The sequence below is a fragment of the Bombus terrestris genome, chromosome 8, assembly GCF_910591885.1.
Source record: "Bombus terrestris chromosome 8, iyBomTerr1.2, whole genome shotgun sequence".
Classification (NCBI taxonomy): Eukaryota; Metazoa; Arthropoda; class Insecta; order Hymenoptera; family Apidae; genus Bombus; species Bombus terrestris.
The window spans coordinates 3615124-3633031 of record NC_063276.1 but is presented as its reverse complement, the minus strand read 5'-3'; the positions used below and the strand labels follow the sequence as shown (position 1 = coordinate 3633031).

Here is a 17908-nt window from a genome sequence, read left to right as displayed (position 1 = left end):
TTTTCTATTTTAGTCAAATAATGATTATTTTGCATTACTTTTAAGACTTTCAGTAATTATTGTAACTGTAACTGCGTAGATTAACGTAACCTATAATAATGTGTTTCGAATAATAATTTGCACGTGAATATTTCCCCAATTACAATTTTATTTCTTAATTTTTATTCTTTTTTGTTTTGACAAATGTAAATATGAAAATAGACGTAAATATATACAGAAATATATATGTATGTTTATCTTTATTATTAATATTTGTATTAATAAACTTTTTAATAAGCATAGCAATATGCAAAACTTTGTAGTAATGTACATTTCAAAAAATAAAAAGGGTATAAAAGGTTATCAATTTGTCAAATTCAGGCTTAGTGTTAAACTAAAAAAGATTGAGCTCTAGAATTATTTCAATGTTCGCGCCAAAGCGTTAATTTCAGTTTTAGTCTATGTTCCTAGTAAAGCTACTATAATTTATTTACTGGAAAACTGATCGATTCATTATAAATATGTATTGTTCCTCAATTTTCAGATTTTTTTAAAAAGAAAAGAGCTTGATTTAGTTTATTGTTTTTCTTTTGATTGTAAACTTTTATAGTGATTTCGTCAAAGGAAAGCGTTTTTCAAAAGCAGAGATTTCAGAAGCCATTTTGCTTCTATTTCATCATGCAGTTCTTAATGTTTGTCTCGCGCCAGATTCAAATTGTAGATTGCTACATTGCATGTTCTCATTGCATTCTTTTCGCACAACGCCTTCGACATTTTTTTCCCCTTTTTTTCACTTACTACTTTACATACATATCCCAACACAAAAGTATGAAATTACGAAACTCAATTTAATCACAAAAAGAAAATACAATTATAGAAAATTAAAAGCTGCCATAATGTTTCTATCAAGAAATTAGTGATTTTACCTAATACTTCTTATATTTTTCAATCATCCATGTTCACTGAAACATCATCGATTTTACATAAAAAATAATATATCTTTTATTGATGAAGAAGAAAAGAATTGGTAATTTTACGTTTAAAAAGTAAGAAGCTTTGTGGATGCTCCTTAGTGATAAATTCTCGGAAAGATGGCGCTCGATTAATGGAATGCTCGCGCGTAAAGATGACGTAGTGCTATCTATAAGATTGTAGTAACTTAAAACGCTCTCCGTTGTGGATCAAGGAAGCAGTGAGAAACAACGGCGGAAGTGGGGATCGTGCGCCATTTTCTATTTTTGTATAACAGTGAACTAGTGTTGTATGTGTACATTTTGTGTGATAAATCGATGGATTATTAAATAATTGACGGAGGACGTGCCGATGTAATGAAATGATATTCAGTAACACGTGCTTCGAATCTCACGCGATCAATTATTATTTTGCGTTCATCTTCTGTATAACCCGTGCGTAAAACCGTAGCCCTCGTTCAGCACGTAAACACTTTTTCTTCATTTCTCTTTTGAACGAAGTGAGAGTGGCCACCGAGAGCCATCGGTATTAGAACTGTTACCTGGTTGAGTCGACGTTTAAAACTGTATCGTTTGACCCCCCCCCCCCAAATCGCGGAATCCTTTTCTCGCTTTTAAAGATAAAACTCGAGGCATAGAAGGAAAAACCAGTCTGTGATACTAAACAGTACTAAGGTATATAGCTAGAATATAAACTCAACAATTAGATATATACGTATGTATGGCATATGAGACGTAGATAGATCTCACATAAAAGATCTAGAAAAAATAAAGTCTGTATAGTGTGTGCTGTGAATTTTACCTTACTCAAAGGATAAACGTGGTAAAAAGCAGAATGTCTCAGGAATTTGTGACAAATGACAAGCAACTGCCAACTCGTAAAGATAAAGGTATGAGATCGTCTAGTTTACATTCTATTACGTTAATTATATGTTTTTATATGTATACGTGTATGTATGTGTATATATTGTAAGTATACATCCATATATATGTATACATGTACATACATATATACATATGTATATTTCATTATTATTGTATCACTTTATATGTATTGCATTCATTTTAGTATTATATTTATGTATATCTATTTATTCATATATATATTTTTTTATTATTATTCATTTTATATGTATATATATATATATATATGTATACACAGTACACACACATATAAATGATCTATAAGAATTATTTCTTTTTTAGGTATATGTTTAAATTATGGTTATAATTTGCTGAATTTTATATATTAAAATAACTTTTGATGTCTACTTTGTTACTACTATTGTAAGATTTGCCATCGTAACATAGATGTTATTGTGCAATGTTTTTCTGTTTTTAATGAAAAGTAAGATATAATAATGAAATATTTAAGTTATGGTAAAGATAGGTATATTTTAATATTTGTACTTACAAATTTTTATTATCTCCCTTTTAAAATCAATTGTACGTATTTATTTATCACATGATGTAGTTACAAAACATATTCTTTTTTATTGTAATTTTTTATTAAAACAGAAATTATACCTAAATTTTGATGAAACTTTTAATATGAAAATTTATTTGGGAGGTGAGAATAGTAATACATATTTGATTTTCTTTGAAATATGTTTGAAAAATTTACTCTTAAAGATATTCACACACACACACGCGCGCGCGCGCGCGCACACACACACACATGTATATATATAAATTATTGGAATTAATGTTCTGTGTTTTGTGTATAGAAATATCTATGAATAGCTTGTAATGGAAGAAAAAGATTTTCTTATTAGTAATGTTATAATCTCAGAAAAGGATATTTAAATTTTGGTTATTTGATCACATATTGCTTGTTCATATGTTTAAAAATAAAAAATCATATAGTGAGAAATATAGCAACTATAGTAAATATAGTAAAATGTGATATTACAGTAAGAAATTTAGTTTTATTTATTGCACAGCTTTTTTAAAATTTGTATAGATAAATACTGATGTAGTATCTATAACATGAATGTATAATAATGTATGTATATTGTCAAAGAAGACAAAATATTTGTTAAAGATATTAATATTCATTTTAAGGTATTGAAAATTAAGTTATTTATATATTTTAAATTAGTTAAGAAACATGATTTGTGTATCTAACATACGATCATAAATAATATTAAAACGTTATGTAAATGTTATAAATAATAATGTAATGTGGTAGGTATATATGCAAAAAGTTCATAGTTGCAAAATAAACAGGATATTTTATGATGTACAATATTTTTTTTTAATTCATTCAATACATTATCATTTTTAAATATTAACTATATCAGTATTCATTTTCTAACTTTTATTTTAAATATTATTGGTAATGACAAATATGATAATAATTATTGTGCCAAAAAGATCTATTTAAAATTAAATAAATATATGTAGAAATATCGAAATATTTATTTGTCCAGAAAATATCAGTTACAAATTACGTTCAAACGTACCTACAAATAAAACCAGTAAGACATAGGTTGACAATAACGTTCTCAGGGACATACTTGATTGGATTGTAAACTCTGTCCGCCTAAAAACCAGCTGCCGGTTTAGTCAGTTTGTATCGTGCTGTACGACGTGTAGTATCTATGAAAATTTAAGAGTTTCGTTTCTTAGGCGTGTTACATGAACGTAAACGCAATCAGAAAAATTCGACAAATTAGAAGAAATTAAAAAACAATAAGCTTCTTTCGATAGTGAAAAAATCATATGAATCGATCAAAGTTATACATTATCGACATATAATTTTACATTTCTTTATTTTTCACCGTTTCCGTGTTAAGTTGGTTTGAAACGGTAGTTCTTCGTCCGTCTCGTCCTTCGTTGATAAATATTTGTTCGACTACTTGATACGATTTCAACCAACGAACCAGCAGTATCAGTAAAAGTATAAACGAAATAAATTCGAGGAAATTAAAATGAAACTAGACAACACACGCGGTGTTACTGTTATTTCGAATTGGTATCGACGACCAAGAAAACGTCCGCTGGTAGGACCAACAGGATCGCCTCTGTTAGATGTGACTCTAGCTATGCAAACAAGGCCTTTTCGATGGTCACGAAAAAATAAATCTGCTAATATTACAAAACGGGTTACTTTTCGTAAGTACTTCTGCAGTGAATAGTCAATATCTCATTTTGGAATTAAAGGTTGGAAAGAATCTATCACATCACGCGTTCAAATCTTCGCTAAGTCTAACACCAATGGCGGAACTTAAAGTTCGTTATTCTATATCATTTGTACACAAATTCAAGTGGTTCGATAGCTTTTAATGGCTATTAAGTAATTCGAAAGTTATTATATACTATAAATTTTATAAACTTATATTTGAAATATCTTTTTAGCTAATCAAATACAAGTTATATTTATAGGTATCTTAATACTTACAATTGATATTGTAAAAGATATTGGCACATACCGTTATTTTTCAAAGAACCATTTTTTTTAGTAGATTCTACATCCCAGTTTCATAATATCAAATTTTTATAGTTATGTGAAAATACATATTAATTACATGAAATTTAATATATTTAATTAACATGTTAGATGCTATAATAAATACAATGATGCGCAAATGTATAGTCACTATATATAGTAGTTTAATTTTGTTTTTAATACAGAATGAAAAAACAGATAAATTGATATATGTGTAATAGAAATATATAACTCAATTAAAAAAAAAATACAGATGACCTTGAAATCTTTGAAACGCCTTTACTTCCGGTGCAACCATATGTACCACGTGATGCATCGTATATAGAATTCATTTAATTTTGTATAACGAAATTTTCTTCTATCTCGTATAATTTTGACGTTATAACTTATGTATCATATCATGTCAGATTATATTTTAAATAAAGAAAAATTGTAGATTTTTCATAAGATCAACAACTACTTGTATTTAATAATAATTTTGTCTGTGCATATATATATATGATGCAAACTATATACAACAGAATACTATTAATGTTTTATTTTTAACATTCTAAAGGAGGAAGTGTGTGTATAAATAGATAATACATAAATTTATATTCCTTATTTTAACTATTTTTCAGGAGATGAAGCAATTATATCTATGTCGGTGGCTGGGAAGGTAACCGACACTTCAATTATGGAAGTAGGCCGTTCAAGACCTCAATTCCAATATTCCCGGGTACGATGTGTACTTTTATTATTAACTTACGAAATATTCTACCGAAATGTCATTTACGATTAACTTCGTAAGCGGATACACCAGATATATCCGCCACAGCAAGTCGCTTGGGCCTAGTGGATACACATACATTCCCGTTTATATATTGTATTAGGACACCTGCTAGTTCCATATGAAACGTATCAATTAATAAGTACCAAAAATTAATCGATTAGAATTTTATATTCATGCGACATTACATATGTAAAAAGCAATGTTTGTATTTGTATAAACTGCTCGTAAAAACAACAATAATATACTAAATTATGATAATTATGTATTGACCTTCACAGTTTTCTAATTTAAATTCTATTGAAAAATTTTAAGACAATCTGTAATCATCTATAACATGCGTGGAGTTAAAGTTTCTAATATTTATGAACAGGGATGTATATCTATCACAGCAAGATAATTATATGGTACGTTAATGTTAAGGAAAGCTATCCGCTTCTGTCAGCCAAATGTAGAAAGTTTAGTGGTTCAATTTAAACATTTATGTTTACATTTTGTATCTTTTTACAGCGTGTGTTATTATTATTCAGAAATATTGGCACCAATACTTTGCTCAATGACTCGATTACGAAAGCTGATCTCATCTTTTCGTATCATTGATTTTGAAACATCCATATAAAAGATTAATCTATAATATTAAAAATTTAGAATTTAATTTAAAATTATAAATTATTGAATAATTTTCTAATATCTTATATACTACTGTACCATAACATGAACCAGTCAGAAGTCAAACTAATTAACTCTATCAAGGTCAGTCATTTAGTTCCTAAAGAATTAAGTATACATATAGTATACTATATGTGTGTATGGGCGCGCGCGCGCGCGCACGCACACACACACACACACACAACTCGTGTGTGTGTATGTGTGTGTTTGTTTATATATATATATATATAAGTTGTATTGAGTTATTCATTAAACTGCAAATATCACTGCAAATTGCAAATATTGTTCCTCATTTAAGAGGTTAAACATGTATCTTAGATTAGATTTTTTGATGTAATAATAATTCATGGACTAATCTACAGGAGGAATTAATGCTGATAAAGAATTTGCCATTATCTAAGAGGAGGCCTGACGTCTTAGATACTTCATACAATAAGTATGTTTATAATACTACATAAATTCTATTTAATATTGCATAATATCTATTTATATTATTTCTATTGTTTTAACATTATTGTTTAACTTTATAGTTATTTCTTATGAATTATGTTCGCTTATTTTTTCTATCCTTTTTTTATCAAGTTCGCGTGGTGCATGGGATCCTGAACTTTGGCATTCGGATAGTAAGCGAAGTGATACACCACCGAAAGACGAAAGAACTGGACATGGTGATCAAGTTACTGAAAGTCATAATAAACGTCGCAACGGAGATCCAAGAGAACGAATTCGTAAGGAACAAGACGGCATAGTATTAAGTCCTCAGCGTAGAAGTTTTAATTCAGGTTGTTTTGTCAACGTAAATCAACCTTCGAATCGACGTCCTGAGAGTCCAATAGGAAAAACAGAGGTTGTGGTAATTTATTTAAAAAAAAAAACTATTATAGAGAGATATTAAAGTTACTAGAATTGTAATAAAATGCATAATAAAATATTACTTACAGGTTAGTCATAGGGAACCTGTTCGTCGAATTGGGAGCGGCAGGATTTTAACTCGCGATATATGGGACTTCAGACCTGAGAATGAGAAACTGGAACCTGCTTTTCGGTCTGGAGCAAGTGGTGGTACTTCTATGCGTGATCGTGACAACAGGGATACTCGCGATGGAAAGGATCGGGAAAATGCAAGGGAAAGAGATCGTGATCGTGATAATTTGCGTGAACGGGACGAGAGGAACGAACGGTTTGAGCGAAGATCATTTGGTCGTGACTATAGTGATAGGGATAGGGAACGCGATCGAGATAGAGCAGCTGAACGGAATGATCGTAATCATCAATCAGAACGTGATAAGGATCGTGGACGTGAACGAAGATTTAGTAATGATCGCAGGCGAACATATAGTGAAAATCGTTGCGATGCAGATGAACCAGAATGGTTTAGTTCCGGACCGACATCCCAGCATGATACCATTGAGTTAAGAGGTTTTGAAGACATACCTGAAGAAAAAGCGGTGAATAATAGCAATAGCAATACTAAGAACAAAAAACAAACTCCGGTACAGAAGAAGCGCGGGAAAAAAAATTCGTTGGAGAAAGATGGAAAGCAAACTGAAAATTCAGCAGGTCCGAAAGGACGAAGTACACCGACCGCGATGGATCAACCTATAAACGTTGTACCTGCTCCTCATTCGCCAATCTCAGAACAAAACGAGTCAACGTCTCTCGCGCAAAAACCGAATCACGATTCCAACGAAAGCGCTGTAACCGAACAAAGTTGCGAAACGACAGATAGTTCTAGCACCGCTAATCAGAATCAAGAAAATAGTCATCCTGATTTTAATCTAGATGAATTCTTGAAATCTGACACATTCCCTGGCGTACCTGGACTTTTAACCGTAAGTCTGTCTCATTTTGTATTTATGTAAAACGATATAGTATTTAATAATCTAAATAAAACGATGAGTATTAATAAAATTATATTTTATTTATACAGAATGGAGTTGGCTCAAACGGAGGTTCTTGTTCCCGATTTAGTCAGTGGTTTAAGAGGGAAAGTCCTGTTCAACAAGTAGATAGTCGTAGAACTTCTATACAAGATGATATATTGAACAATCTCCTTAATGATATTACTGAACCAAATATTCAGATTCCATCAGTGACTGAATCTAATACATACTTTGCTCCCATTTCTCCTGCTAATACAACGGCAACAAACAATACTACATCCACTACTGGTGTAAAGCTCCTGGAAATGCTACAACGTGGTAACAAACCAAGTCAAAATGGACAAGGGGATGCAGTTAGCACTGTCATACCGATGATGAAAAGTTCATCTATTAAAGATATGGGTGAGAATTCCCACTATTAATTTTTTTATTATTATAACAAATAGAACACTATATGCTTGATTGAAAATTTTTTGCAGAAGTTGGTGGAAAAGTTGTGCACAGTCTCGAAGAGTTGGAAGCACGCATGCGAGGTGGCGCTCCTCCACCTACGTCTTCGACTGATCAACCTCGTGTAAATAAGACTGAAGAAGATCTTTCTGCGTTTAAAAAATTGGTAATATTATATGTATTATATATACAAATATATTATAATAAATTATATTACAATTTTATCCTATTGTTTTTATATATAATTTATTTATAATTTAGCTTGCTCAAGTGACTGGGGGACAGGCTATACCAGCGGCGAACGGTCCTATTTCTCAAAAACAACCTGTGACATTAATACAAGTAAGATAATCTTTCTATTCGACATCAAAATTGCACAATGTTTTGTTTGTTACATTCGAGATAATGTGTAATTTTCTGTAGTTGCTTAACTCACAACTGAAAACACAACCAATTGCCCCCCAACAATCGGTCCCAGAACCAATGCATGCTACAACATTTAATCACGCTGGTTCTGTTGGACCAACTCAGCACCCACATCAGGCACAAATGCAGCATGAAAATCTAATGAAAGTATTACAGATTCAACAGGTTAGTAAGAAATGTTATTTCTAATTTAAAAAAAGAAAAAGGAGAAAGGTAACACTATTCTTCAACATTGACTATTTTTATAGCAGCAACAAAAACAACAACAACAGCAGCAGCAGCAGCATTCAGACATGTTGTCTATGATGATGGGTGGTCAACGAATGTTAGGTATGAGTCCAGTTCCACCAGAAATGCAAATGATGTTGAGTAACGCTCCAACAAGTCAGGAACTCCTCCAAAGACCAGAAGCTCAAGCAATTATTCAAGGTCTTCAACAAGGAGAAATAACTAGACAACATCTCATACAACAACTACAGGTTTGCTTGTTTAATTAGAAAATAAATTTATGTTTGAATTTATTTTTAATATATTAATCTACAATAATAATAATAATAATAATAATATGTGAAATAGAATCCAGCAATGCAACATCGTCACAGAGAAGTTCTAGTAAACATTTTGAAAATGTATGGTGGTACTACGCCGCGTACAATAAGTCCGCATCCTAGTGCACCCACTCCTCAAGATCATATCTTGCAACAGATGTTATATCAACAGCAGCAACAAAGGATTCCATCCCCTATGAACAATGGTAAGTTATATCTATTCTTTGTTTGAATAGAATTTGTAGTAAAAGGGTTTATGTTGATTACTTTTATACGTTTCTTACACTCGATAGGATTCACTTGTTCATTTTATTTCAAACTAAATTTTTTTTTAATAAAATCGAACTTTTTTTATAATTATTTCTGATACACAAATTTTTCGTTACTATACAATTAATATGTATGTTACTGTTTGGGATGCAGCTTATTGTCCACCTTCAATAATATCTCCAAATTTGACTGCTAGCCCCAGTACATTAACAGTACAGCATCCAGGTAGAATATAAAAAATAATAATAACTTTTTTTATTTTGCTATTCTCTTGCTTTTTGGTAGTAATAATAAGTAAACCATATACAAGAAGGAGGAAGTGATCAAATACTTGATATAAATTATTTTAAAGAAATTGTAATTTTGTTCTTTACAACAATTCTCTAAACTTATTAGGACAGTGATCTATCTATCTGTGTAGTGTTCTCCATTTGAAGCATGCTTGATATTTTATTATTTTTAACAGTGATGCAACATAGGGTTCCTTCACCGCGGGAGATTGTCATGCATGCTCAATCTATAATGCAAAGTGCTTTAATTAAGAAAAAGTTGGAGGAACAACGTGAAAACTTCCGGAAGCGACAGGATCAACAGCAGCAGCAGCAGCAACAACAAGCTCAACAAAGAGCGTCGAGCCCCGTTAATTCGCCAGCAAAGCAGACTATGAGCCCAACGCCACTTGCTTTTACCCCAACGTCAGTGTTACGTAAAATGACTGCCGATAAGGAACCCGAGGGTGCGAATCAGTCTAATCATCAATTAGAATCGAAATGCTTATTTTCATCTACAGCTAATGAGAATCGTAATAACACATTTAATACCAAAAAAAATACTTACACACAACAATCCGCTTCTTATGATAACACAATTGAACTTACTAATCATACAAAGCATGGTAGTATGTCTGGGACTGAAGCTTCGAGAAATTTGCAGGAGATCGATAATAATGGCAACAATAACGTAGACATAGAAGAATCCGCGTTAAAAGACAAATATACTTCTTCTTTGCTACAACAAAAAGATAGGAGTAATAATTCGAACCTAAATAAGACTGAGGAGAATAGGCTTACTTATGAAAGATCATTGAAAGAAAATACCGATAGAGAATCGACCCTAAATGATGCTAATAATAATAGCCCTCTTATTCTTGACAAACTGTTAACAAAGCAATTCGATATTGAAACGATAATAGTCGATAATAATAATATATTAAAAAACACAGAGGAAAACAAAATAGCAATTTTACAGAATGATGAAGTTGTTACTTAAACCACTCGGTATTTCGCGAATTTCATACATGAAAAGAATTCATAAGTTTGTGACTATTATCCGATGTGTAACATTATTTTTTTTTATTTTTGTATTAAAATGAGGAATGATAATTATGTTTTCTTTTCTTTCTTTTTGCTTGACACCTTTAATGTGTTTGAGATTTAATTTGTCTGCATTTTGCTGCATGTTATACACGAAAATGAGTCTTTTAATTTCGAATATAAATATTAATCCTACTTTAAAAAAAATGCAAAAAAAAATCAACTAGTGATATAAATTACATTTTCCTTCATAGACTAATATATGAACATATTACAAAAGAAAAATATGTTGAAATAGTTTTATAATAAAACACTTTATAAATATATTTCATGCTTTTAAGTTTTTCTTTACATTTTCATTCTTCCTTTAATGGAATGTTTTGAGATAATTTTGAATTTTAATGCATGCATTTAAGATTTTGTAACTTTCATCACTTGATATAGTTAAAGGAATTGCATGTATTTAAAAACAATATTTATGTAAAAGTTAAAACAAATTAGGCAAAGTACAAATATTTTCTTTTCATTTTCATACACAATTTGAATGAAATGAAGCATATTAACAATTCGTATTTTTCTTTAATCTTTGTTTATCGTTTTATTTTATTTGTTAATAAATCCAAAAATAAAAAGACTTATGATCTTAGCTCGACAAAATATGTTTTTAATCATATATTTCATTGTGTATTGAAATGTGTCATACATATGCAATACTAATGAAAAACAGTTCTTTTTATCAGGTTGTATATGTAGGTTGTACAATACTCGTATTTATAGTAAAGAAATGAGAAATTAACTTCCTAATTTGTCTAATTTATTTTCTTTTAATTTTATATAGGAAATAGTAGCGATCCATCAAAAATGACGGCTCAATCACAGACATCGCAAATGCAACAAATGCAATCTGCAGTTCAATTACTGACACAAGGAGTTCTATGTCGACAGAATACTTTACGACCACAGTCTGTCCAGTCTACATGGTCAAATCCGACTATTAAGCAACATCCAGGTATGTGAAACATTATTAAAATGTTTCATACCTTGTAACATCTATTTTAAACTTGTTAGCGTCAATATTTAATATCTATATTTCTCTTGACTATCATAGGTCGACCAATAGTAAAGGGTGGTAGTGGTGGCGGCAATGGAAGTAATCAATTCCAATACAGTGCAAATTCAGATTTTCAACAACAGCAACAGCAACAACAGCAGCATAGAACGGTTTCAAGCGTGTACGGTAATCCTGCACGCTCCAAACATACCATGACTAGTTCTATCCCACATCATAATGTTCCACAATACAATGTTGCTCAGAATTCGATGATAAATCAGAGGTCAAATAGTATGAATAATCAAATGAAGGTGCAGCAAGCCCCTTCACATTTAGCTAACATGCAACATCAACCACCGCAACAACAACAGCGGATTCTTAACTCACAAATGCAAATGGTTTTAAATCAAAACTACAACTCCAATCGTGCAGGTAATTATAATTTGTGCACAAATTGATATAAGTAAGAATAGAAATTTTAATAAGTATTTTATAGTTTACTAATAAAAGTTTTTCGTTTTTGCTACACATAGAGTATTTCTTCATTTTGAAACAATTGCATTAATTTTGTTATTCTAAAATATTTTCAGGTATTTACCTCTTCTCTAATCGAATTGCATGCAATGGTGTTCAGAAATTGGAATAATTAGATCTCACATTTTAGCCGTTCCTCTTATTTAAACCAATCTAGACAGCATTTATCTTTGGATCGAACTTAAAGTAATTAACTAATGCTTATTTTAGGCTGTCTTTTATTTTAACTAAATTACTTTATGCTTTTTCCTGATATTAAATACCAAATTAATATTTCTATTTCAAAAAGGGATACGAAGCGAATTAAGACATTATATTTTTCAACACATAGATTGAATGTGTACCAAAATAAATGGTATAAATAACATTGACATATATCTTTTACAGATGGGCGAGTAATGCGGTCGCAGCAATTAAACATGCCTGTAGGTCGACAAGCGTCACCGGGTTTAGGATATGTGGGTAGCAATGGTGGAGACCTGTCACCGACTTCGAATCAGTTGGCACGATGGTTTAGTCCAGAACTTCTTGCTCAAGCTCGGGCTGGTAAGCTACCAGAGCTTGTCCAGACAAATGTTTTATCGTTGGAAGAATTAGAAAGACTTCAACATGCATCAACTACAGTGCATAATTAGATTTATATTGTACCTCCTCATCTGTTTAATTGCAAGCACAGGAACCCATCGGCGCAGTCGTCGTTCTAACAACTTATATCTTTTAAATTAGATGGCTTTTCATATTAAACAGTCAGTATGAAGATTCACTCCGATTAAAAAGAAATCCATTTCAGTAAAATATTAAAAAATGTCTTGCTTGCATATGCAAAGTCATTTAGGTAATAAACCTTAATGGAAATAAGGTTTAGTGAAATAAATACCCACTTTGGAAAGAGACATTTTTGAATACGATACAGATTAGTTGAGCAGTATTTCCTTTCTATGAAAATGTCTTTTTCTTTTCAATTATATCTTATGACTTATTTGTAATAAACTTTACATACAGCATTACTTAGGAAGCTACAAATGTACAGAGGAATATGGAATAATGATATAGAATTGAGGATGATTAAAAGAAGATAAGCCATTTAAAAACAAATCTAATTGAACATCTTTCTATGAAAACAGATTTATTGCTTATAAGACTGAAAAAAGTATAAAAATTCTTACTATTGACTATGAGAAAACAAAATAATATTTCATTATATATAGTTTCTAAATGGCAATAAAGCGAAAGTTATTTGTCTAAGTATGGACAGCAAATCCTTATTTATAAATTACAGCGTAGCTATGGCTCGATTTCAAGAATTATTTATTATTGTGAAACCTTTATTATATGTATAACTTGTTACCGAGCTGCTGTATTATTAATTTAACCATTTTTTCGACCATTTATTTCTTACCGTGATGAAGCTTGCAGAGTCCTTTAGGTAAATAATTATGGTCGAAATCTTAAGAAAGTGGTAAATTGCAGCACCCACGAATACAGTTATATATACAGAGAAAAGTGTCATATATTATATTCTACTTATATTATTACGAACAGTGTGGTCGTATGAACAGAATGAACATGCGTTAATAAAACAAGAGCAAGTACTCAACAGATCTTGCATATATTAAGGAAATAAATATATAATATATACTTTGTAGAAGCGTGAGGATACAGTGTTATTATCATGTTCGAAAGCGAAAGTTAGAACAAACCAATTTCAAATGCAACAACCTTGGCAGGTAGATAGAAAAAGCGTTTGCAAAATTTATTAAAAGGAAAGGGAATGCGAGAGAAAGGAATAGAAAGAGAGAGAGAGAGAGAGAGAAAGAGAGAGAGAGAGAGTGAGAACATTCCAACGGTTATAAAGGGACAAAATAAACGAAATACATTTACAAATTGAGATGATTTAATGTCGATATTGCTGCCAATATGTGTTTGCTTTATAATTAACTTGTTATTTTTTGTGATTACATTTTTCGTACAATCATATTTATATTTGACCGATAGCATCAATAATAATAATACAGAAACTTGTTCTTTTTTTTTAACTTTTTTTAATCTAATTTGTTATTTGGTTGATGATTAATCAATACTATACTCTCATATCAGTTATATGAAAGTGCATTTTCCCCTAATTTAATAATGAATGATTCTTTTATACTTCATTTTCGAACCTAGTAAGGATATTAAAAGGATCCGACATGATGTTAATGAATGAAAATATTTTTCTAAATTTCGTTTTGTGTTCACATATATGAACTGACAAATAATTTCATTGAATTACAAAATTCATGAACTTCTGTTACATATACCCCCTGTTTTACAATGCTCTATTTAATAAAATTGATTTTCATATTTGAATGTGCTCATTCCGTCTTTTTACTTATTTTTTCGAAATTTTTTAATTAAAATAATATCTTTATCACATGAATGCAACTTCATAAATCAGGAATGTCTTGCAATAATCATGAGTATATTTATGAAAATATTTATGAAAATTTTTGGTTCAATCACGTAATTGTACACTAAATGTTGATTACAAAAATACTTGGCAAGAAGCGGATATTTTCTGAGTTTATTACAAAACATCGTAAATGACAAATTTTGAAGCGTAAAACAAGAATTTCGTAAATTATATTGCAGATGTGCTGCAACTGATTATATAGGCTACGATAAATGCAACAAATTTTTTCGGCGCCTTGTATACATATAATTTTCATTTCATTAAATCAAAAAATTTGATGAAATATATGTAATATGTTGTTTTATCTAGTATAGTTGAAGATCAAATTTTTAATATTCCTATCGTTCGAATGCTTTTCGATGTAGCGAAGGTATGCATAATGTTCAGATTTATTTTTTTCGATCAATCTCTGTTCTTGTTTAGACTTATACGTATAATGCGTCCATAACTCTGCAAAACTATGATATATAAAAGACAAAAAAAGCCATTGGAAATTATTTATGGGGAATGTAATTACTACAAGTACTGCCAACAACAAATGTATTAGTGTTATTAAGTACCAAAAAAAGGGAATGACGGTGACATTTATCCTCAAATATCACTTACAGACAACATTGTTGCCTTAAGAGAGGCTATTACAATTGAAATCTATAAAAGAACGCGCGTGTGTGTGTGTGTGTGCGCGCGCGCGTGTCCGCGCGTGTGCGTGCGTGTGTCGTGTACACATAGAACAAGAACGATATAAAACGAGATGTCCTTCACGAAATTGCATTTACGTTAGATTCATTTATAAGAATAGTAACGCTTGACGAATTTTTGGTAGAAAATTGTTTCTTATAAAATTGTAAAGAGGACTTTTAATTCAACTTTTTTAACGAATAAAAAGAAGGGTAATAGTATTTTGCGCTTTATTGATTGTAATATCGCAAAATATTTGCCCCGTGAACTCGCGAATTCGAAATATTGTTTCGTAATTCGAAAATTTTTGTAAATAATTCAAATCCTAAACAAAAACTAAAGTTTATTAGCCACGTGTTGGGCTGATAATTTGTAAATAAAGTTACTAAATATTACATTATGTGAAATCTAAGAAAATGTCACAAATAAATACAAAGAACTGTAATTGTAATTTTAGTCATTTCATTTATTTACTGAAATAAATTGAAACTAATATAGTAATAATTAAAATTCAACATTTCTTCTTGGCTTTATTAAGTGAAACCTTAATACTCTAAATATGACCATGTAATATAATCTTTATATCCTTAATTTAAATATCAGATTTATGTATGAGGAACAAATGGATTTTTTACCACTTCTTTTATTATTTTCTCTTTATTTTAATATCATTTTCATCGTAAAAGATAGATATTTACAATTCTACATGAATGTAAATATGTTTAATATTATATATTTTTTGAATGAACTTATATTCTTTTGTGAAAGTAATATTTTGTTGTATTTTTATTTATTAGGATGTTTCCAGTTCTATTAATAATGTATCACTTAATCGAACAAATGGTGAAACTTGGGATAGAAACTTCGGCTATTTCCGGCTAAACTCGTTTCTTGTCACCGAGAGTTCTCGAACTTACTAAGTGGATATAGAAGCTAGAATCACACGAGTCGTAAATGGCGGACCTCCATAGACGAAGGTGTGTTTCTCTCGTCCTTCAGAATATACTAATATCGGATATCTAAATCATCAGAACACCCAAAACTTGGATCAAGTAATCGGCAATTAATTTTGGATTATCAAGTTTCGGTGGAAACTTCAATAATTACTAGAGGAATAATTAAAATACATATACCAGATTTTCTATTTGCATTTACTCCACAACTCCTGTTTTAAAGACGATTTTCACGCAATAACTGCATATTTGATTTTTGGTATTTATTTTGTTATTTAGATAATGATAGTTATCAATATATAGAAGTGTACTGTTGAGGAAATGAACAAAATTATATTACATTTTGTGCAACGTATATTTATTTTTAGAATCTTGAAATATATATTTTAGGATTCGAAATTATTGATTGTTCGAAAAACATGTATATTGCATTGTGTCCCACACAGAGATTAACTCGAGAAAACAATAAAATTCGTTGTTCGATCGAAAATAATCAAATGTATCGTTCCATTAACGTAAGTTATACCCTTACAAGAAAGAGCAAGATATATCAGGTTTAAATTGTAAGTATGCGGATGTGATAAAAGGTGAGTAACATATGGCAGAAAAAATATTGGCGGAGAACCACGTGAAATTGTTTAGCCTAGCTGCCATTAATGGCAGCCATTGTACATTGTGCGCCCTTCAGGGTTGCCATTTTGCTTCTTTCTTCATAGGTAGTGCGATTGTAATTATAAAGGAATGTCTTGCGAAGAGAAATGATCGATTTTCCACTATATTGAGGAGATTATTTTCACGACATATCACGCAGGGATTTAATTTTCTTCTAACGGTCGCGGCTTGTTCATTTGTGATGCGTAGGAAAATAGTTGCGTGCTCATACATGTTTGTCATCTTTACTTATGTGTATGTATATTCAGAAATGAATGATGAACCACCACGACGAATTATTGTGAACCGAAAAGCAGCGCTCGACCCGATGTCTCGTACAGTGAGACCTCGAAGTGCATCAAGACTTTCGGGGAACGTGTACTGGTGCTAGCTGAAAACTGTTCGATATAATACACATAATAAAATGAGTTTCGTATATACCGAATCGTAAACGCGGTTTGATACGGAATTGTTAAATTCGTTTGAAGAACCATGATCGTGATAGCGAGTTAGACAAAGATATTTGTCGAAATCCGCGAGAGTGTGGACGCTTTAGACTTTTACCTGATATGCGATTCCGAGAGCTGACATCGGGTTACACCTTATCGGGATTTCGTCCGAAAGGTGGTTATATGTACGGAATATTTTGTGTCTTTGTGCGTGCATTCTATAAGAAGTGACGTTCCATCGGATAATTAAACTAGTATGCCGAATTGGTACTTTTGATGCTTAAATATTCATCGCGATAGTCTAGTTCCTCTAGCTCGTGATGCAGAATTATAGAGCGCGCTGCAGAACTTGAAAAAAAGTGTCAGTTCCACCGTAACTGCGACATTGTGAGAGAGTTAAAGCTATTCCAT

At 30.9% G+C, this 17908-nt stretch overlaps 1 protein-coding gene and 1 long non-coding RNA gene across 10 annotated transcripts; one reads left to right on the top strand and one right to left on the bottom strand.

Moving 5' to 3' along the window:
- Nucleotides 1-1143: 1143 nt before the first annotated feature.
- Nucleotides 1144-15895, top strand: LOC100649260 (eukaryotic translation initiation factor 4E transporter). 9 transcript variants are annotated; one of them, XM_048407963.1, is made up of 16 exons: nt 1144-1840; nt 5022-5119; nt 6202-6275; nt 6422-6686; nt 6781-7671; nt 7770-8124; nt 8202-8338; nt 8434-8514; nt 8596-8763; nt 8850-9077; nt 9175-9352; nt 9570-9641; nt 9883-10152; nt 11568-11738; nt 11838-12212; nt 12702-15895. In XM_048407963.1, exons 1-16 carry the CDS (start codon nt 1786-1788, stop codon nt 12947-12949), a joined length of 3666 nt encoding a protein of 1221 aa, XP_048263920.1. In that variant the 5' UTR covers nt 1144-1785; the 3' UTR covers nt 12950-15895. The 9 variants fall into 9 exon arrangements, with proteins under 9 accessions (XP_048263920.1, XP_048263919.1, XP_012166456.1 ...); XM_048407962.1 differs by having other exon boundaries at nt 1145-1840; nt 8847-9077; XM_048407959.1 differs by lacking the exon at nt 1144-1840 and adding an exon at nt 3517-4067 and having other exon boundaries at nt 8205-8338; nt 8847-9077.
- An 843-nt stretch (nt 15896-16738) lies between these two features.
- Nucleotides 16739-17754, bottom strand: LOC110119513. The gene is made up of 2 exons (XR_002307980.2): nt 17613-17754; nt 16739-17446 (listed from the first exon to the last, which is right to left on the bottom strand). It is a non-coding gene; the product is annotated as an uncharacterized LOC110119513 (long non-coding RNA).
- Between the last annotated feature and the right edge of the window lie 154 nt (nt 17755-17908).

Coding starts and splice junctions, on each gene's coding strand:
- LOC100649260 (XM_048407958.1), top strand. CDS start 3,884: ATGAAACTAGACAACACACGCGGTGTTACTGTTATTTCGAATTGGTAT. Junction 6,687..6,780: donor GTCCAATAGGAAAAACAGAG/GTTGTGGTAATT, acceptor TATTACTTACAG/GTTAGTCATAGGGAACCTGT. Junction 11,739..11,837: donor GACTATTAAGCAACATCCAG/GTATGTGAAACA, acceptor TGACTATCATAG/GTCGACCAATAGTAAAGGGT.